The following is a 20,730-nucleotide window of genomic DNA, read 5'->3' as shown; positions in this document are numbered from 1 at the left end:
ATAGTTTGCTGGATGAGGTGGCTCACGCCTGTAATCCCAGCTCTTTGGGAGACCGAGGTGGGTGGATCATGAAGTCAGGAGTTTGAGACTAGCCTGACCAACATGGTGAAACCCTGTCTCTACTAAAAATACAAAAGTTAGCTGGGTGTGGTGGCACATGCCTGTCATCTCACCTACTCAGAAGGCTGAGGCAGGAAAATCACTTGAACCTGGGGAGCAGAGGTTGTAGTGAGCCAAGGCCACTGCACTGCAGCCTGGGTGACAGAGCAAGACTCTGTCTCAAAAAAAAGAAAAGAAAAGAAAATACTTCTGGGCACAGTGGTGCATGCCTACAGTCCTGGCTACTCAGATGGCAGAGCCCAGGAGATGGAGGCGGCAGTGAGCTATGATTGCACCGCTGCACTCGAGCCTGGGCGGCAGAGCAAGACCCTGCCTCAAAAAAAAGAAAGAAAAGGAAAGCCCGGTGCTTTCTTCATATGAAAAACAGTTTAAACCAAGAAATATGCAAGATGGGCTTCACCTTATCCCAGAGGCTCACTGTGTGGCCCCCAGGAGGGGACGGGGGATGGGGGGTGTGGGGTGGGAAGGTGAGCACAGAGGAGGGGAGAGGATGGGGTTGAACCCCTTGTCTCCTCTGGGGCTGACGGGAGACAGTGACAGGAGTGTTCCGTGCACCCCTCGCTGCCCCCTTGGAACAGGCTGTCCAAATGCTGAGCTCCCCCAGGGCTTGAACAGTAGCACACGGAGCTCCTAATGCAAGTGTCCTCCTGTGGTCTCCCCTCCACTCAACCCAGAAAGCCCTTCTTTACATTTCTCTCTCTTTCTTTTTTTGTTTTGAGACGGAGTCTCACTCTGTTGCCCAGGCTGGAGTGCAGTGGCACAATCTCAGCTCACCACAACCTCCACCTCCTGGTTTCAGGCGATTCTCATGCCTCAGCCTCCCAAGTGGCTGGGATTACAGGTGTGTGCCACCACGCCTGGCTAATTTTTGTGTTTTTGGTAGAGACAGGGTTTCACCACGTGGGCCAGGCTGGTCTCGAACTCCTGACCTCAAGTGATGTACCAGCCTCAGCCCCCTAAAGTGCTGGGATTACAGGTGTCAGCCACCATGTCCAGCCCTTCCTTGCATTTCTAACCATCAGCAGTCCCCAAACTTTTTGGCACCAGGGACTGGCTTCATGGAAGACAACTTTTCCACAGACCAGGGAGGGGGAGATTGTTTGGGGAGAGTTCACAATTTATTGTGCCCTTTATTTCTATTATTATTACACTGTAATATATCATGAAATGATCATAATTCAGAATCAGCGGGTGCCCTGAGCTTGTTTTCCTGCAGATGGTCTCATCTGGGGGTGACGGGAGACAGTGACAGATCATCAGGCGTTAGATTCTCATAAGGAGCACACAACCTAGATCCCTCACACACGCTGTTCACAGTAGGGTCCAGGCTCCTGTGGGAATCCAATGTTGTGCTGATCAGACAGGAGGTGGAGCTGAGGCAGCAATGCTCACTTGCCCACCCCTCCCCTCCTGCTGTGTGGCTGGGGTCCTAACAGACCAGGGCCAGTACGTGTCTGTGGCCCAGCAATTGGGGACCCCTGCTGTAAGGTTTCCCAGTTACCAGCCATGTGGTAGCTCAAGAAACAGGGCACCTTTACGATGTTCAGGGAGATAGTCCCAGGATCCTAAGGGGACCAATTCAGTTTTAATGGTGTTAAAACACAACTTAATTTTGTATCGTAAAAAATATCTACTCATCCAAGCTTAGAACAATGTTGAAAACAAATGAAGTGGATGGTGGAAGCCCCGCAGGGTGGGCCTTCACGGTGGGGCAGGCTGTGGGCGGGAGAGCCATGGCATTGGGGGGTGAAGGCCAGGGATGCCACTCAGCAGCCCGTAGGGCTCACGACAGCCTGCAGCAACACAATATGCCCCCAAGGCTGAGAAACCCCTATCTAGAATGCTCTTGAATGCTCTAGAACTGAGGTCCTTCCTTTTTTTTTTTCAAGAGAGGAAAGTGCTTATCACCAAGAAATCCTGACCTCAGCAGTGGAAGGGTTGGGGAAGGGTTGGCAGTTGACTCTCTGGCCAGGAATGTGTGTAGCATGCATCGGGAGAGGCTGGAAGACCCCACAGAGGCTCTGTCGTGCAGCTTTGTGTTAGTCAAGGCGTGCAGGCCTCGCCTCAGTGCCCTGAATGTCCTCGTGTCCCGGCTGGATTCAGAGTCCTGGGGGAAAGAGACTGACCTTCTCGACTTGCCCTCAGGTTGATCACGAAGCCTCAGAGCCCTTGTTCAAGGCAGTCCTGGAGGACACAACCCTGGAGCAGGCCGTGGGGCTTCTCGGGAGGGTGGACGGCTTCTGCTGCCTGTCTGTGAAGGTCAACATGGACGGTACACACGCCACCCCTCTCGAGTGCACAGCTGCCTGGCCAGTCTCCGTGACCCTTAGGTCCCTGGCTTCTCTGCATGCCCAGCACCCAGGGTCCAGGAGAGGATCAGCCAGGCTGTGCCCCAGGTCCCCGGGAAACATCCCACTCACTGACTCCAGCGCCAGAGTGGCGTCTGAGGCTGGGGCAGGGTCCTTCCTTCTTTCTGACTTTCATGTTCTGCAATCTTCTTCGAGGGGGGGCTTGCATCCCCAGCTCATTTGTGGCTCATGTTCCCTTTTATCAGGTTATAAGAGACTCCTCCAGGACCTGGAGGCCAAAGTGGTGACCTCAGGGGATTCCTTCTACATCCGGGTCAACCTGGCCATGGAGGGGAGGGCCAAGGGGGAGCTGCAGGTGCATTGCAATGAGGTCCTGCACGTCACCGACACCATGTTCCAGGGCCACAGCTGCTGGCACGCCCACCGCGTGAACCCCTATACCATGAAGGATGCCGCGGGCCACGGCACCATCCCCAACTACTCCCGGTGAGCAGCTTCCCAGAGCCTGGCATGTCCCCAGAGAAGCCCATGGGGAAACGGGGCCCAGCCTGCCTCGGCTTCCTCCTCCTGCCCGGGAATAGAGGGTGGTTGTGGTGAGATCCCCCTATGGAGGGGAACCTGCCAAGATCACTGCTGAAGATGGTGTTTTTTGTGTGATGGATACTTTTTCTCTTTTCTTTTTTTGAGACAGTCTTGCTCAGGTGCCAGGTTCCAGGCTGGAGTGCAGTGGCACAATCTCCGCTCACTGCAACCTCCGCCTCCCGGGTTCAAGCAATTCTGCCTCAGCCTCCCCAGTAGCTGGGACTATAGGCACGCACCATCACGCCCAGCTAATTTTTGTATTTTTTTAGTAGAGACGGGGTTTCACCATGTTGGCCAGGGTGGTCTCGATCTCTTGACCTCATGATCCACCCGCCTCGGCCTCCCAAAGTGCTGGGATTACAGGCGTGAGCCACTGCGCCCGGCCGGATGCTTTATCTCTTGCAAATGAAATGTTCATTCTGGAACTTTCTAGATCAGGGTTTCTCAGCTTTGGTACCATAATGTTTGGGGCTGATCCCTGCCTGTACTGGGGCCTTCCTACACAGGATGCCGGGAGCACTCCCACGCCCCATTTGTGACAACCAGAAATGTCTCCCTATGTTACCAAGGGTCCCCTGGTCCTCCTAGGACTGTCTTGGTCTGAGCACTGAAAGCCCCACATGCAGGGAGCCCCTCAGTCCTGGGCAAGCAGGGACAGCTGGTGACCCTCTCCGGGGAGTGACATTGCCTCCTGCCCTACTCCATTGAAAACGATTGCTCTCGATCGGCCTACGGGAGGCTCCAAGGTTCAAGTGTGCAGAATGCTCAGTGCATCCCCAATCCTTGTTGCAAACTCAAGTGCCTTGGGGATCAGAGCCAGCAGGTCCTGGGAGAGGGCTGGCACTCTGCATTTCTGACAGCTTTCTCGGTGACTCCAGGCTGCAGGCCACGGACCCACTGTAAATAGTGAGGTTCGGGAGCAGGGGCCTGCATGCTGGCTGCTCATCAGCATCCCCTGGGTCCTACCCCATGATAAGTGAATCAGCATCTCCAGGGGTGGGCTCAGGGCCTGCAGCCTTTGGAAAGCTCTGGAGACTGTGATGGCTGCCAGGGTGGAGCAACGGGGTAACGGGGTGTCTGGAGCTCTAGGTGGAGCGCCTCCTCTCCCACCCAACCATTTCCCCCACTTCCCCCGCCCTGCTGTCCCCTGCCCCACTGTCCCCTACTCAGCTCTCCCCTGCCCCACTCGCCCCGTCCCACACCCCCCTGCCCCGCTCCCCCTGCCACGCACCCCTCTGACCGGCTCTCCCCTGCTCAGCTCCCCCCGCCCTGCTCCCCCCTGCCCAGCTCTCCCCTGCCCAGCTCTCCCCTGCTCGGCTCTCCTGGCAGGAGGCAGCTGGGACAGGACCTCTCCTGGTCTGTGCAGGGCTCAGCAGCAGCTCATAGCCCTCATCCAAGACATGACTCAGCAGTGCACAGTCACCCGCAAGGTGAGGCCCCAGGGAGGGTCCTGGCCCCCTGGGGTGAGTTGGAAGAGGGAAACAGTGCTGGCAGGAAGGCAGGGGTACCATGTGGAGAGTGTGGGATGCCAATTGGAGGAGGATGACTCCGCCTGTCTCTCCTCTGGGCCCCTCCAAACCAGGACAAGTCTGCGGCCCCCAGCCAGCCTGCAGGCTCTTGCATGGGTATAGCATATCTTGTGGTGCTCTCAGAGCAGCCGTGTTTCTGCATCACTCCCAGGGCACCCTAGTGACAGTCATCTTCCCTGAATTCCCCCTCCTCTTCGCCAGGCGTCTTTGTGTTCTCCAGACACAGGACACTTGGCAGGTTGCTAAGCACCGACCTGTCCGTGCGGTTGCTAAGAACCACGGAATGGGGCTCGGCCAGTTCCCCAGAATTGGGGCTGGGCACGGGGGAAAGAACCACGGAAGGGGGCTCAGCCAGTTCCCCAGGATGATGCGGGGCTGGGCACGGGGGAGACCTCTGTCCTTCCTCCTGCCTTGGCAGGCCACCCCTCACTGCAGGGCCCTGCTTTGGGACTGTCAACCTGAGGACTCCTCACATCCCCAAACCCCCTGGCAGAGGCTCTGGGCATCCTGGCTGTTCAGTGGGCACAGTCTGATGGTGCAGAGACCACACTGGATTTGCTGGTGTGGTGGGTGTCAGGACAGGGGGCTGCTGGGCCCGTATTGATGGCTTTGACAGCTCCTCCTCCTCCCTTCTCCGTCCCTCCTTCAGCCATCTTCCGGGGGACCCCAGAAGCTGGTCCGCATCGTCAGTATGGACAAAGCCAAGGCCAGCCCTCTGTGTCTGTCCTTTGACAGGGGCAAGTCGGACTCCAGCAGGATGGAGGGTGAGGCCTGGTGAGCTGGCACAGGGGCCGCTGGCTCCAAGTGGGCAAGGGGCTTTGGGAGCTGCTGCTAGTTGGTCTGCTGGGGCAGGGGGAGGCCACTCATTTAGGCCAGGATCTGCTCTTTAAGAATCATGGTTGACATCCACATGCATTTCTGGACAGCGACTGAGCTACCCATCTTTAAAGCCCTGTAAGTCCTACTTCTGTAATCTGTGGCAACAGAATAGTCCAAAAAAAAAAAAAAAAAACCCAAAAAAACAAAAACAAAAAAACCCCCAGTCCCGAAGGGTAATCCCAGCACTTTCGGAGGCCAAGGTGGGTAGATCGCTTGAGGTTGGGAGTTTGAGACCATCCTGGCCAACATGGTGAAACCCTGCCTCTACTAAAAATACAAAAATTAACTGGGTGTAGTGGTGCACACCTCTAATTCCAGCTACTCAGGAGGCTGAGGTAGGAGAATCACTTGAACCCGGGAGGCAGAGGTTGCAGTGAGCTGAGATCACCCCACCGCACTCCAGGCTGGGCGACAGAGCGAGACTCCATCTCAAAAAAAAAAAGTTCAGGAGAGGAGTACACGGGCCCAGGACAGAGGGAGGGCTGAATCCTGTGCCCAAGGATGGCTGAGGAGAAGGGTGCTGCTCTCCCAGATTCTTTGGAAGGAAGAAAACCCTGGCTCCTGCCATCCTCCCTGGGGCCTAGAGAAACTGGGATTAAGTTGCAGGCTGCAAAGTGGCGCGTGGAGAGCCACAGAGCTGTGTAACGCACGTGCAAAGGAGCCGCTCTGCCGGGGCTGTGGCACTCAGACCAAGTCCTGTGACCGCTGAGCCTGTGACCCTGGCACTCTAGGTGTTGGGGCTGCCGCAGTGAGCAAAGCAGGCCCAGGCTGTGGCAGCCTCCCCCACCCCCTGGCTCCCCTCCTCTGCAGACTCCAGCACATGCTTCTGGGCTGAGAGCTGCTTCACCTTGGTGCCCTACACACTGGTGCGCCCGCATCGTCCCGCCGGGCCCCGGCCTGTGCTCTTCGTGCCCAGGGTGGTTGGGAAGATCCTGAGCGAGAAGCTGTGCCTCCTCCAAGGGTTTAAGAAGTGCCTGGCAGGTATACTGTTACCTGGAAACCCCTCCTCCCCTCCACCCCTCCTCCAGTCCCTTCCTTCACCCCTCCCTCCCTCCCTCCCTCCTCTACCTTCATCTCCTTCCCCTTCCCACAGTGCACATTCCCACGCTCACCTGCTCTGTCCAGATAGTTCAGGATGGAGGTGCAGGGCACAGAGCGGGGTGTGCAGAGCCAGGTGTGTAAAGTGGACACCCTAGGAAGAGCTTCTCCCAGGGATGGCAGGGGGCCCGGTGATGGGGGTGTTTACCGTGGGACTCCCTTGGACCCCCACGCAGCTGGTGTATGAGGGCCCTGTCCGATGTCATCTGCAGAGTACTTGAGCCAGGAGGAATATGAGGCCTGGAGCCAGAGAGGGGACATCGTCCAGGAGGGAGAGGTGTCCGGGGGCCACTGCTGGGTGACCCGCCATGCTGTGGAGTCCCTCATGGAAAAGGTGAGGGCAAACGGGGATGGGTAGGGGAGCTGTCCTGGGGAGGGTTTCGGGAAGGCAGAGGAGGGGGATGAGATAAAGGTACAGGGACTGACCTGAGACCTGGTGACCTTGTCACCGACCTCTGGGCCCCAATACGCCAGCAGTAGCCCAAACCTCATCTCAGCCAGTTAAGATCGACATGACTGTGGGTGAAGCCTCCCAGCTGCTTGAGCCTCAGTTTCCTCAGCTGCGGGGGGGAGTGTTTCATAGGTATTTGTCTGAGAATGAATAGATCCCAAATAACAACACGCTCCATGTTCGACAGTGCAGACAAACGCATGAAAAGCAGTTCTCCGTGGCCCACAGCTGTGTCTGCACAGGCATAGGAAGCAGGGCCTGGCATCTGGGTATCTCCCTAGGGGCTGGCAGAGCTCCATGCCAAGTCCACCTCAGTCCCCAGAGCTCAGTTTCTAGATTTTCCCAGTGAAAAATCAAAGGGATGGAAACTCTACAGACTGCACAGCAAGCAGCCTTATTTAGAAAGTGGCAAACTTGGTCAGACCCAGGGGCTCGCACTTGTAACCCCAGCACTTTGTGAGGCCAAGGGGGGAGAATCATTTGAGCCCAGGAGTTTGAGACCAGCCTGAGCAACACAGTGAGACCCCCATCTCTCAATAGAAAAACTTTAACTAAAAAAAATTAAAAAATTAAAAGAGGGCCAGGCATGGTGGCTCACGCCTATAATCCCAGCACTTTGGGAGGCTGAGGTGGGTGGATCCCTGAGGTCAGGAGTTCAAGACCAGCCTGGCCAACATGGTGAAACCCCGTCTCTACTAAGAATACAAAAAATCAGCCGGGCTGTGGTGGCACACACCTGTAATTCCAGCTACTCAGGAGGCTGAGGCAGAATTGCTTGAACCCAGAAAGCAGAGGTTGCAATGAGCCAAGATTGCGCCATTGCACTCCAGCTTGGGCAATAAGAGCAAAACTCCATCTCATAAATAAAGAAGAAAATGGCCGGGCAGGGTGGCTCATGCCTGTAATGTCCATACTTTGGGAGGCCTAGGCAGGAAGATTGCTTGAGCCCAAGAGTTGGAGACCAGCCTGAGCAACATAATGAGACACCGTCTCTACAAGGAAATTAAAAACTAAAAAACTAAAAAGAGAAGAAAGTGGCAAGCTCTCTTCCCCCATCTCCTCTGCAAAATTCAGTACTGCCCAGCTCCTGCCCTCAGCCTGCCCAGAGGGCCCCTCAGACCTGGGTGCAGCCTCCCTTTGCTTCCTCCGAGGCCCCTGATCTTGACTCACTTCTCCCTCTCCCTCCCGCAAAGAACATCCACGCCCTCCTGGACGTCCGGCTGGACAGTGTCTGTGCCCTGCACAGAATGGACATCTTCCCTATCGTCATCCACATCTCTGTCAATGAGAAGATGGCGAAGAAGCTCAAGTAGGTGCCCGTGGGGGGCTGGGCAGTGGGCTTTGAAGTGGCTCCTGGGCTCCCCAGAAGCCCATGGCAGGTGCCTCTGGAGTGTGCTCTGCGGCTTTTAGGAACCTGAGGCGCTGATGGGGCAGTTTCCACACAACTTTGGGACAAGGGCCCTGCTGATAGCTCATGACATTCCTCTGATTTTGGCCGGGCACAGTGGCTCACGCCTGTAATCCCACCACTTTGGGAGGCCGAGGCGGGCAGATCACTTGAAGTCAGGAGTTCAAGACCAGCCTGGCCAACGTGGAGAAACCCTGTCTCTATTAAAAATACACAAACTAGGCTGGGTGTGGTGGCTCATGCCTGTAATCCCAGCACTTTGGGAGGCTGAGGCAGGCAGATCACTTGAGGTCAGGAGTTCGAGACCAGCCTGGCCAACATAGAGAAACCTTGTCTCTACTAAAAATACAAAAATTAGCAGGGCATGGTAGCGCACACCTGTAGTCCCAGCTACTTGGGAGGCTGAGGCAGGAGAACTGCTTGAACCTGGGAGGCGGAGGAGTTGCAGTGAGCCGGAGATCACACCACTGCACTCCACCTGGGTGACAGAGCAAGACTACATCTCAAACACAAACAAAAGAAAAGCAAAAACAAAAACTAGCTGTGCGTGGTGGCGGGCACTTGTAATCTCAGCTACTTGGGAAACTGAGGCAGGAAAATCTCTTCAACCTGGGAGGCGGAGGTTGCGGTGAGCCGAGATCAAGCCACTGCACTCGAGTCTGGGCAACAGAGTGACACTGTGTCAAAAAAAAAAAAAACAACTCTGATTTCATGCTCACCAAACAAACTCGATTTCAAATCTGGCCTCTCAGGAATCTTGATACCAGGACGAGGATGCCTTTTGCAGTGGGCAAAAGTAGCCCAGTCACTGGCAAATGATATTTTATCATTGAAATTTAAAGTTGTAAATTAACACATTGGCACTCCCTCCCCAAGAGCAGCCTAGAGGACCACTGTGAGGCCAGACCCAGACCCAGCCTCGGCTCCACTGACACTCCGCACTTACTGGGGTACAGTCTAACCCTATTTGGCTAAGGACAAAAAAAAAAAAAAGGTAAAAAAAAATTACTTGGTTTACTGGGGACAGACCACGATGTCTTGCTGCTGTGCCCTTTCCACTCCGGGAGCCCAGGCTGCGTTCCAGACAGCCTGACCCCACTGCCGGGGCCCGGGCCCCATCTTCTTTACAAGGTCCCCTCAAAGCGAGGCCACCTGTGTTCAGGGGGTGTTTGGGTGCATGTCAACACCAGCTCAGCAGGGCTGCTGGGCCCTTGCCCTCCCCTGAGCCCACCCTCTGTCTCTGGCCTGTGCAGGAAGGGCCTACAGCGGCTGGGCACCTCGGAGGAGCAGCTCCTGGAGGCTGCCAGGCAGGAGGAAGGAGACCTGGACCGGGCGCCTTGTCTGTACAGTACTCTGGCTACCGACAGCTGGAGTGACGTGGACGGCCTGCTCAGCTGTGTCCGCCAGGCCATTGCCGACGAGCAGAAGAAGGTGGTGTGGGCGGAGCAGAGCCCCCAGTGACAGGCCCGGGACTGTGGAGGCCTCTGGGTGCCGGTGAATGCAGTCCTGTTTCTGGGTACAGGGCCTCTGGCAGAACTGTGGGCACCTGGGCACATGAGGCCAGCTCTCCCCTCTGGCTGGGGTCTAACCTTGAACCCTCGCCACGTGCAGGACGCATATGGTGAAGCCACTTGTATCTGCTTACTTTTCCGTGGAAACCATCTTCACCCGTCACCAGGCTTGCCATGGTCTGAACTGGAGACCGTGAGAATGTTTCTGCAGTGGCAAAGGAGGGACATCTTCCCACGCCTTCCCTAGAGCTGGAGGCCAAAACCACCTGTCTGTAGACCTGATTCAAATCCGTGGGCCTGCACTTCCCTTTTACATTTTGATGTGTCAAAGACTTGCTCCAAAAGCATAGAGGCAATGGGTGGGGAGCCAGGGGGGCCCCCAAGGCTGCTGCCACCCTTGCCGGGGCAGAGGCACAAGCCCACATATGCCATGCAACTGGCCACCTTTTCTCAGCTTCTGAGGCTGTGATGCCTCCAAACTCCAGTTTACAGAGGCCAGTGTGTTTACTTGTAAATGACGTTTCTGGGTGATACAGACAGTACTTTCAGGGGGCCTATGCCCTGTGGCCTCCATGCCCGTTCAGTGGGGGCATCCTGGAGGAGCCTGGCACCAACACCCGTGTACAAGGCCCGGTGGACTCTGCCTTCCCCCAACCTCACTTTGCACCCCAGCCCTCAAACATCGAGACTCCACCCCCAGGGCTCAGGGGAGGACCCAGGTCCCCCAGCACCTGGCCTTGCCCGACCTCCTGGGACTGTGGCAGAGTGAATGTCATTAGACAACAGTGTCTGAAACCCAGGAAGCTGTTCTAGAATTCAGTATTGTCATAAACGAGTTCAGGAAAAGAACTATATATTTTACTAAAATAAAAAGCTTTTACAGTAGCTGGCCTGTGGCTTCCTCCAGCCCACCCCAGAATGGAGTGAGGGGGGAAAGGCCAAGGGCAGCCCACCCACTCAAGGAAGCTCCCTTTCCTTTGAGAGGCGTCCAGGCCCAGCTTCTGCTCCCGAGGTGGGCAGAGGCAAGGCAGGAACGGCGCATTCTCCCAGCAGTGCCAGTGTCACCCAAGAATTAACCCAAGCCACAGGACAGGGGCATCGCCATGCCTTCATCTTCAGACATTCTCACAAGAGATAAGCTTCTGCCCAGAAACACTCAACACTCAGGGAGCCTGCTGCCAACCAGCTGAAACCTGCCTGGGGACCTGGTGCTTGACTGTGGGGCAAAACAGAAGAAGCAGAAACCTGGCCAAGGGTCATTCAAAGGCTTCCGCTAGGCCAGAGGCTGGGAAGAGCCAGTCTGCCCGCCGCTCATGCAGCACCGAAGCCCCCACCTGCCTCTGTGAAGGGCTCAGAAGCATCTGTGGGTGCCGAAGCCTGAAGAGGCTTCAAGCCTCCCATTTGTAGGTCCCCAAACCAAGCCAGAAAACAGACCCCCTTGTCATGGGCTGGGGATGCTGCCCTGTCCTCAGATCATGGCTACAATTCCAGTGCCGGGACGTGGTTCAGACATGAGACAGCCGTGTCCCTTGCCATGACAGCAGTGCCCCTGGCGGTGGAGGGGCTGAGCACACGCTCTGGTCCCCCTCCAGGCATTGGCGGGAGTGACACCCTGCAGGAAGGAAGGACCCACCCTGGACAAGAGTGTGGAGGGAAGGGCTGTCGTTACTGCTCCCCAGGCTGGCCGCCACAGGGCTGTGTGTGGGACGTGTGCACAGGCCTCCTGGGGTGGTCACAGCTCATTGTGGAGGGGCTGGCACTGGGGAGAGAGCTTCTCCTCCAGGACGCTGTCAGGGGCACACACCCAGGGGTCATGGGTCTCCCACTGCCACTTGGACAGCTGGGCCTGAAGCATCTCCAGAACCTGTGCAAAGCGCGGGTCGGCGGCCAGGTTCTGGGTCTCATGGGGGTCCCGGCTCTGGTCGTAGAGCTCCCAGCGTGCCCGGTAGTAGTAATGATGGAGGTCCTTGTACCAGCCTGTGGGCCGCCCAGTTGCGGTGCGGTTCAGAAGGTCCTGGAAGGTGGGTGAGACGTAGAAGTCCTGGTCGATGGGAAAGGGCATCTTGAAGTTGAGGTTGTGCACGAGGCGGAAGTTCTGGTGGTGCACGGAGCGCATGGGGTAGGACATGGTGACCTCGTGGTGGCTCTGGCTGCCGAAGACGGTGGCCCAGGGGGGCTCGGCCTCCAGCGCTGGCAGGAGGGACCGGCCAGTGAGCTGGATGGTCTTCGAGCCAAAGATGGCATAGCTGGGGTAGGGGATGGAGAACCAGTCCAGGATGGTGGGCGTGAGGTCTGGAAGGGAAGCGGCGTCTCAGAGCTGCACAGCCCTCAGCACACAGGAGCTGCCCTTGAAGGGCCAAACCTGTGCCGCTCTGGGCGGCTACCTTCTCCAATCCGATCAGCAGCGGGATATGCCTCTTCCAGCTGACACCTCTCACCGCCAGCCATCTCTCTGGGCCACAGTGCCTCGGATGGCATAGCAAGAGGCCCAACTCGGTGACATTCAGGATCCTCCTAAAATCCTACGGACCAGAAAAGAAGTCTACTCCCACCCCGTGGGTGCGGCCTCGGTGCTCCCGGCTCATGCTTTGGGGCCAGAGACAGATGTGGGCCCCAAGAGAGATGTGGGCGCCGAGCTCGGAGGGAAGGGGAACCTGAGTGTGCTGCTGCCCGAGCCCACCCCTCCTGGAGGCTCTGCCAGGCGGTGTGCGGGATACGGTGGGCCTCTGCCCTGTGCCAAGGGGCTCACCCCGAGCCCTTCCCAAAGTCTTCCTGCACCACTATCTTTGTCTGCACGTCCATAACATGGGACTAGATGTCCCAGGGCTTTTAAAAAATGAACAGGGTCATGAGGTGCTTTGGGTGCCCTAGGAAGGCAGGATGGGGTGCAGAGGTGCTCAAAAAGGGGTCCCCAGGCCCACAGTATCGGCATCACCTGGGAACATGTCAGACATGCAAATTCTTGAGCCCCACCAAAATCTACTGAATCAGACACTCTAGGGGTTGCAGTCTGGATATTAACAAGCATCCCAGGTGATCCTGAAGCTCATCCGGGCCAGGCGGGGAAAAGCAATGGTTTTGAAAGCAGTGGGATCCAGGCTGGAATCCTAGCTTAGTGCTTACCAGCTGTGCAGTCTTGAACAGCCTACTTGACCCCTCTGAGCCCCATTCTTTTCCTCTGTAGAGTGGGAGTAACAGTCCCTTCTTTGCCCAGACGATACAAGAGCCATGTGCAGTAACGGGTGTGGAGCAGCATCTGACGCATCGCGGCCCTGGCGCACGTCCACTCCCACCCCTTCCCTGACGGAGGCAGGCAGAGGCATACCTAGGAGGCTGACGTAGGCCTCGCTGACCTGGCCCCAGCGTTTCGGGTGCTCTGGGGATGACAGCAGGAAGGGCTCAGCGGCGCCCGGCCAGTATAGGTTGGTCCTGCCACTGGGGAAGGGGATCCCATTGTCGGATGTGAAGATCACCAGTGTGTCATTCAGGACACCTGCGTCACGCAGCTCCTGGAGCACAAGCCCAACTCCTGCAGTGAGGGGCAGGAGAGCAGAGCTCAGCCGCAGACACACGCGGAGTCCCTGGGCCCCAGTGCTTTCTGGATTTGAAAGCACTCCTGTTCTTCCCACCAGCCCTGGCTCTTGCCCGGCTCCGCCGAGCTGCCCGTCTCTCAGCAGGCCTCGAATGGAACTCCAGGGACTCTAGCCTTCCCTTGGCACTTCAGCGTCATCCCCAGGCACCTGCTCCCTGCTGCCCACCAGCTTCTGGGTTCTCTGGAATCTCATGTCTGTCCCATGGAGCAAATAGGGCAGGGGCCAGAAGACAGGCTTTCCTCTACACCCACTCCTTCCCAGATCACCAAGAATTAGTGGCACCAACAGGGAAATGGCAGAGGTCCCAACCTCCAGTTGTGGGTTGGTGACCCTGGCCCCAAAAGACATGTGTGCTGGAGTCTGTGAAGGGGACCTTGTTTGGAAAGGGGCACTTTGCAGATAAAGATCCTGGGAGAAGATCATCCTGAAGTGCCCAGCCAGGCCCTAAATCCAATGACGGGGTCCTCATAAGAAGAGGAGACATGGGCAGGAGAGGAGACACGGGCAGGAGAGGAGGCAGGAAAAAGGTGTGTGAAGGTTTAAACAGAGATGGGGGCGATGCTGCCGCCAGCCCAGAACATTGAGCACTGCCGCAGCCCCCAGAGGCTGCAGGAGGAAAGGTAGGGGTCTCCCCTAGACCTTCAGGGGAGCGTGGCCATGCTGACACCTTGATTTCAAACTTGTGGCCTCCAGAACTGTGAGAGGACAAACTTCGGTTGTTGTAAGCCATCCAGTTTGTGGTACTTTTTAGGGCAGCCACAAAAAACTCACATGCCCCAAGTTCTCCATCTGCATAAGCTAGGGAACTCCAGACCCCACATCCGACCCAGGTCCTGTTGTTGGAAGTATCTGGAGTCTTCACCCAACCAACCTCTGCGGCACCCTAAGGTCCCAGCCCAGCAGCAGCTCCACGTCAGGGCAGCCCCGGGGTGGGTCCCCATGCCACCTGCAGACCCCTCCTCTCAATGTGGGCTCCACCTGCCGCTGCACAGGGCCTGCCACCCTGAGACCCTCACCCACACTCTGCTGTGACCTGACTGAGAGGGTGTTGGCCCAGGATGGGGGACCCAGGCTGTGGCCCCACCCCTGAGTGCCCAGTTCCGCAAGCCCACCTTGGTCCATGCGGCCGATGGTGGTGTATTGAGCAGCCAGGTCGGCTCGGGCTGCCGGGGTGTTGGGGACGAAGTAAGGCACCTGTGGCAGGTGGAGGGGAGCCAGGCTTAGAACAGACTGACTGGGGGGTGGCACCCAGCCTTCTCCCCAGGCCTCCTGTGAATGGATTAGCCCAGAAAAGCCTCACTCTGGACCACCCTGTCTCTCTACGGTTCTCTCTGTGGCCCCGAGGATGGGAACCTGAATCCAATTTGGTTAGAGCATCTTTCTTCCTCACCTAGGGCCAGAGCTACAAGCTCACGGGAGGGCCGCATCCCTGACCCAGGGCTGAGGGGCGTCCTTCCTACCAGCACGTCCTGTGGGTCATAGGCCTGTGGGGTCCAGTCTGGGATGCGACCCATGCCGCTCTCTCCATTGCCAAACTTCTCACAAAAGGCTCCGTACTGGGGCTGGGAGTGCCCACAGCGGTGGGGGTCGTGGAAGGCGACATAGAGGAAGAAAGGCCTGCACGGGAGAAGGCTCATTGCCAAGGCTGCAGGGCCAGTGCTGCCTGGCACAGGAAGCCCCTCCGCTCTGCCTCCTCCTCTGTATCTGGACATCAACCTATGACCCTCACTGCCTCAGTTTCCCCACATCCCTTCTCCTCCTGACCAGACTAACTTGAGTACCCAGAACCTTCTCCCCTGCCCCAACTCCAGCCACATGGGGACCCATGCATCCCGCCTGAAGACTCGGCTGTGCGGTGGGGCCAGCCGCCAGGGGAAGGGCAGGGGCCCCGCCTCGTACCGGTGGTCCCGAGTCTGCAGGAATTTCCGGACGAGCAGCTTAATTCTTGTGATGTTCCGCCCCACCTGGAGGACGGAGCTGTTCTCCTCGGTGTAAGCAAAGTCAAACGGGTACACGGTCTCCGGCCCCACGTGCTTCTTCCCGATGATGCCTGGGTGGGAAGAGAGGCCTGTCCAGAGTCCCTTCAGCCTCCCAACCCCCCTGCTCCCGTCCTTGCCCGCTCAGACCTAAGCGCACTGTGGGTTCTCACAGACTCACAGCCCAGCCAGGACGCACAACCAGGCCCAGGTCCTTCGGGACAAGAGCTAAGGGCAGGCCACAGGGGCTTAGGGTGCCTTGGGACAGGGCACTGAACCTCATGCGCTCCGGCCGGGCCTCTGTGCCTCACCCTGCGCCCTGCCCTCAGCACAGCGTCCTCACCTGTGCGCACACCGGCCTGGCTGAGCAGCAGTGGCAGGCTCCGCACCCTGTCGAAGGAGTTGAAGTGGTGCACGTCCTGGTGCAGCCCGTACATCCCGTTCTGATGCTGCCGGAAAGATGCATGAGGTCCAGGGCCCCACCAGCCGCACTGTCCTCACAGCCCTCCCATCACCAGGGGCCTTCTCAGGGCCCCCAATTTAGACTTCAAGTGACCAGAACCCAGAGAGCCCGGGTCCCCCTCCCACTCCCTGCCTGAGAGGCTCATGGGTCCCTCCCTCGAAAGGAGGACTTCGCAAGGAAGAAGGGGTCCTGGAGGGCGTGCAGCGGCGTGAGGTGGCCCGGATGTTCATTTTGCGCATCTGCACTTCTCAGCTCTTCTGTTACGACACATCACAGAGTGAAAAAGACAGGGCCAGGCCTTGTTTATTACCTAGTTATTTTATACTGTAAAACAAACTGTATATTTAAAAAACTCAGACTGCCTAGGGAGGTATCAGGCAAGAAGGAGGAGCCCCTCCTAGTCCCGTGGCCCACTGCCGGAAGTGGGCACACCTGTGTCCAGATGAGCCTCTCAGGAAGCATCTGCATCTGTGCCTGTGACCTCCCCACCCTGGCCCTCCACTCAGCCTCAGCCTCAGATGGAGACAGCACTTCGCTTACAATAAGCTAAGATCACAAGGTAAGAAACCAAAAGTAAGTGCCCATTGGCTGGTGCCGTGGCTCATGCCTGTAATACCAGCACTTTGGGAGGCTGAGGAGGGCTGATCAATTGAGGTCAGGGGTATGAGACCAGCCTGGCCAACATGGAGAAGCCCTGTCTCTACTAAAAATACAAAAATTAGCCAGGCGTGGAGGTGTGTGCCTGTAATCTCAGCTACTCAGGAGGCTGAGGCAGAAGAATTGCTGGAGCCCAGGAGGCAGAGGCTGCAGTGAACTAAGATCACGCCACTGCACTCCAGCCTGGTGCCACAGTGAGACTCCAACTCAAAAAACAAGACATAAAAGGGCTAGTCCTGTGTGATTCCAGTCCTGTGTGCCCCTGGAGCAGTCAGATTCATAAAGACAGAGGGAGAGTGTTGGTCGGCAGGGGACGGGAAGGGAGAATGTGGAGCTGGTGTTTCGTGGGGACAGAGCTTGTGTTTGGGAAGATGGGAAACTTCTGGAGATGGATGGATGGGGTGATGGCTGCACGGCACTGTGAATGAGCTTAATGCCATGGAACATGTACTGGAAAACGGCTAAGCTGGGAACGCTGATGTGTGTGCATTTTACCACCATGAAATAGGAGCGTGCGTGCCTAATGGCAGCAGGTCCCTGCACATAGCGCTCCTGGGACACTGTCACAATGGCAGTTCACACTGAGTAAGCACACCAGGCCTCACGCTAAGTGCTTACATACGAAGCATCAACCCTGCCAGTCCCCACGATACCCCCATCTTACAGATGAGAAAACTGAGGCACAGGAGGTAGGTCACTGGCTCGAGGCCAAACAGAGCAGGGAAGACAGGGCTGGCAGGTGGGAGTCGGAGCCCCAGTTTGCACTCACGGCCAGCGGCTGTGCCTCCTCCTGGAGGTGGGAGGGAAGTGGGCAACCCCCCCTCAGGGAGCCCAGGGATGGGAGACGTGGCAGAGGCCTGGGCCCCAGACGCAGCCTGTCTACTCCCGGCCCACCCCCTCCTCCTGCCTCTTGCACCTCACCTGGGGCAGGCCAGTAAGGAGGCTGGCACGGCTGGGAGAGCAGCTGCTGACGGAGGTGAAGGCGTTGCGGAAGAGGAGGCTGCGGCGGGCCAAGGCGTCCAGGTGCGGGGTGGCGATGGCGCTGTTGTTGTACGCGCCACTCTCGAAGCCGCCATCATCTGCTGTGTAAGGTGGGAGACAGCACGTGGTGTAAGGGGTCACGAGAAACAGCGCCAGGAGTGAGGGAGGCCGGGGCTGTGATGCCAGGAGGCAAGTTACCCACATGGGCATGGTACTGACTCAACACAAACGCTATCGTGACAGAGTGCTTCATTACCTAGGAGGCATGACACCTGAGGGGGTACAGCAGGCAAGCATGATACCAGAGGGCATGACAGCAGGTCTGATACCAGTGGGCATGTTAGCAGGCAGGCATGTATAGGAAGGCCCCCTACCTACTGGGTATATTAGCAAGCAGGCATGGTACTTAGTGGGCACGATACCCAGTGGGCATATTAGCAAGTGGGCATGGTACCCAGTAGGCATGATACTTGGTGGGTTGTTAGCAGGTGAGCAGGGTATGTAGGCTGGACTGATAGATGGTAGGTGTAGCAGGTGAACATGGTACCCAGGCACGCCTGATACCCGGGGGATATGTTGGCAGGCAGAAATGGTATCTAAGTGGGCATGATAAGCAGGCATCATACCCCAACAAGCTTGATGATACCCCAAGCATGCCTGATACCCAGTGGGCTGGTACCCAGCAGGCCTGGCACCTGGATGGGTATGAGAGCAGGCAGGCATGGTAACCAAGTGGTCATCATGGGCAGGCTTCATACCCCAACAAGTTTGATGATAGCCCAGCAGGCATGCCACCTTGGTGGGCATGTTACCCGGCTAGGCATTTAGGCAGACAGTGGCCGAATGCATGGCCACAGCACACTGCTGGGCAATTCCGGGCTCTGCAGACACTGCCTTGGGCACAGGGCAGGAGAGCCTCGCCCAGCACGTGTCTAAGGATCCGTGTGTGTGCCCCACCGCTGCTTCTCACTGATGCCATCTCAAAGGCCAAGAAACCTTCAGATTGTGTAGTTCAACCCTTTCACTTTACACGAAACAGCTGAGACCCAGAAAGGTGAGGTACAGGGCTCTGAGCTTCTACAACCACACCACGCTTCTTCCCCTGCTCTGGGGTAGACAACATTGGGGGCACCCGAGGAGAGGCTGGTGGAAACCCCCAGGACCAACACCTTCCCCCAGCTCCCTCAGAGGCAATGCGGTCCATGGCAGAGGAGGCTGCACAGCTTCAAGCTGGGCTCAAATCCTCCACCTGAGCTCCCCTCCTCCGCCCCACAGCACCCACGGGGTGTGAGCGCATGGCAGCCAGGTAAGCCTGGAGCGAGAGCAGGCTGCTGTGCTCCCTTCCTGCAGCCCAGAAGGAAAGCTGCCCTTCTGCAAACCCAGGGTGTCTTGGCACTTGGCTGTGGGCCTGCTATGGACAGAACTGTGTCCTCCCAGAATTCATGCGCTGAAGCCCTAACACCAACATGATTCTATCTGGAGACATGGTCCTTAATTAAGGTTAAATGAGGTCATAAGGATGGGACCCCGATCTGACAGGACTGTTGCCTTACAAGAAAAGAGAGAGAGGGCCGGGTGCCATGTTTCATGCCTGTAATCCCAGCACCTGGGAGGCCGAGGCAGGAAGATCGCTTCAGCCCAGGAGTTCGAGACTAGCCTGGGCAACACAGTGAGACTTTGTCTCTACAAAAAATACAAAAATTAACTGGGCACGCACCTGGGTGTGCACCTGTGGTCCCAGCTACTTGGGAGGCTGAGGCAGGAAGATCACTTGAGCCTGGGAGGTTGAGGCTGCAGTGAGCCAAGATTATGCTGCTGCACTCCAGCCTGGGTGATAGAGTGAGACTCTCACAAAAAGAAAGAAAAGAAAGAAAAAGGAAAAGAAAAGAAAGTGGAAAGAAAGAGAAAAAAAGAAAGAAAAGAGAGAGAGAAAAGAAAGAAAGAGAAATGAAAAGGAAGTGAGACCCCCCTCCCGCTTGTCATGTGAGGAAACAGTGAAAGGATGATCACCTCAAGCCGAAAGTGGACCCTCAGTGGAACCCAACCAAGCTGGCCCCTGACCCTGGATTCTCAGCCTGCAGAATTGCGAGAAATACATTTCTGTTGTTTAAGCCAACCTGTGGCAGTCCGTGCTAAGACCGGCCCTAGCGCAGGGGCTGCATGGCGGGGGCTCTGAGGGCCTCCAGTGGGAATCCCATCCGAAGATGAGGGTCCAGGCAGATTCTCCGCTGTGTTTCTGGGAGGTGAGGTGTTGGCAGGAGAGCTGTTTATGTTACAGTGAGCCGAACCCCCGCCCAGAGACCACAAAGTTAATCAGAAAGAGGGCACCTGGCAGCGTGCCAGACCTCAGAAGGGGAAAGAATCACAGGCCTTGGGTTTGGCCTTGTCACTTGTCACGGGCCAGGGTTTGATTACCCAAACCGGAAGTCTTGTGAGCAGCACAGTGCTTGCCCGAGAGGAACTTGGGGCTTCTCAGAGGGACTGGGATTGGGGGAGACGGTGGTGGGGGGTGGTGGAGGGCTGTGCCCTCGGACAAGGGAAAAGGCAGCTGAACCACAGCCTCTGGGGTCGGAAAAGATTACATTGGGGAGGAGATGAGAGCCAGGAGGGCATCCTGTCTGCAGTCTCTGGGGACTTGAGCACCAGCTCCTCCTCGGGAATCCCCTCCCGAGAGGGATCTGGGATCCGTGGACCCCTGGGCCCTGGCTGGGCAGGGTCAGAGGCGGGTGGGGACAGGCGGCAGGAGGTAAGGTAGCGGGGCTGGATGCTGGGGCTCACCCCTCCACCCCTCGCTGCCCTCTCTGGGGAGACACCCATTTGGAGTCTGAGGGCAGCACAGAGGGGTGGGCAGGAGGGAATGGCAAGGGGATACAAGGGCAGGGCACAGCAGGGTCAGCACTGGCCACGGGTAGGGAGGAGGCCAGTGGCCACTTCCGCGGGCCGCGGCAGGTGGGCGTGGGAGGGCGGCGCCAGCACTCACCGAGCAGCAGCAGTGCGTTCCGGGGGCGCGCCCGGCAGAGCCCCAGGACCAGCAGCAGCGCGCAGCAGGCGGGCCCGGGGCTGCGCATGGCGGCTGCGGCTGCGGCTGCGGCTTCCGCGCGGGCTCTGGTCTCCCGCTCGGCCCCGCCCCGGCCCCGCCCCGGCCCCGCCCCGGCCTCGCTCGGCCCCGCCCC

At 57.6% G+C, this 20,730-nt stretch overlaps 2 protein-coding genes across 3 annotated transcripts in view; one reads left to right on the top strand and one right to left on the bottom strand.

Annotated features, from left to right (window-relative positions):
• CARD14 (caspase recruitment domain family member 14) overlaps positions 1-10,772 on the top strand; it is a 30,455-nt gene extending 19,683 nt beyond the window's left edge. The window contains exons 13-20 of the mRNA XM_017524686.2: positions 2,266-2,392; positions 2,675-2,915; positions 4,378-4,441; positions 5,190-5,304; positions 6,230-6,400; positions 6,730-6,851; positions 8,162-8,277; positions 9,630-10,772. Coding sequence (XP_017380175.1) covers positions 2,266-2,392; positions 2,675-2,915; positions 4,378-4,441; positions 5,190-5,304; positions 6,230-6,400; positions 6,730-6,851; positions 8,162-8,277; positions 9,630-9,837 — 1,164 coding nt within the window. The 3' untranslated portion in view covers positions 9,838-10,772. The remainder of the gene's footprint in view (positions 1-2,265; positions 2,393-2,674; positions 2,916-4,377; positions 4,442-5,189; positions 5,305-6,229; positions 6,401-6,729; positions 6,852-8,161; positions 8,278-9,629) is intronic.
• On the bottom strand, positions 10,724-20,679 carry SGSH (N-sulfoglucosamine sulfohydrolase). Of its 2 annotated transcripts, none has more exons than XM_017524942.2 (8): positions 20,538-20,679; positions 17,498-17,658; positions 15,800-15,905; positions 15,380-15,530; positions 14,941-15,097; positions 14,593-14,674; positions 13,213-13,416; positions 10,724-12,179 (listed from the first exon to the last, which is right to left on the bottom strand). In XM_017524942.2, exons 1-8 carry the CDS (start codon positions 20,623-20,625, stop codon positions 11,620-11,622), a joined length of 1,509 nt encoding a protein of 502 aa, XP_017380431.1. In that variant the 5' UTR covers positions 20,626-20,679; the 3' UTR covers positions 10,724-11,619. The 2 variants fall into 2 exon arrangements, with proteins under 2 accessions (XP_017380431.1, XP_017380432.1); XM_017524943.2 differs by having other exon boundaries at positions 17,498-17,655.
• Positions 20,680-20,730: the final 51 nt, after the last annotated feature.

This window comes from Cebus imitator, unplaced genomic scaffold (genome assembly GCF_001604975.1).
Source record: "Cebus imitator isolate Cc_AM_T3 unplaced genomic scaffold, Cebus_imitator-1.0 Scaffold36, whole genome shotgun sequence".
NCBI classification, from domain to species: Eukaryota; Metazoa; Chordata; class Mammalia; order Primates; family Cebidae; genus Cebus; species Cebus imitator.
The sequence above is the reverse complement of the archived record's forward strand: the minus strand, read 5'-3'. Positions and strand labels throughout refer to the sequence as shown.

What these genes read in the sequence shown, in the direction of transcription:
- SGSH (XM_017524942.2), bottom strand. Translation starts at nt 20,625, where the DNA reads ATGCGCAGCCCCGGGCCCGCCTGCTGCGCGCTGCTGCTGGTCCTGGGG. An exon ending in GAACGCACTGCTGCTGCTCG is followed by an intron (nt 17,659 to 20,537) that starts GTGAGTGCTGGC and finishes CACCTTACACAG; the next exon opens with CAGATGATGGCGGCTTCGAG. An exon ending in GGCCTACGTCAGCCTCCTAG is followed by an intron (nt 12,180 to 13,212) that starts GTATGCCTCTGC and finishes CTTCCCTTCCAG; the next exon opens with ACCTCACGCCCACCATCCTG.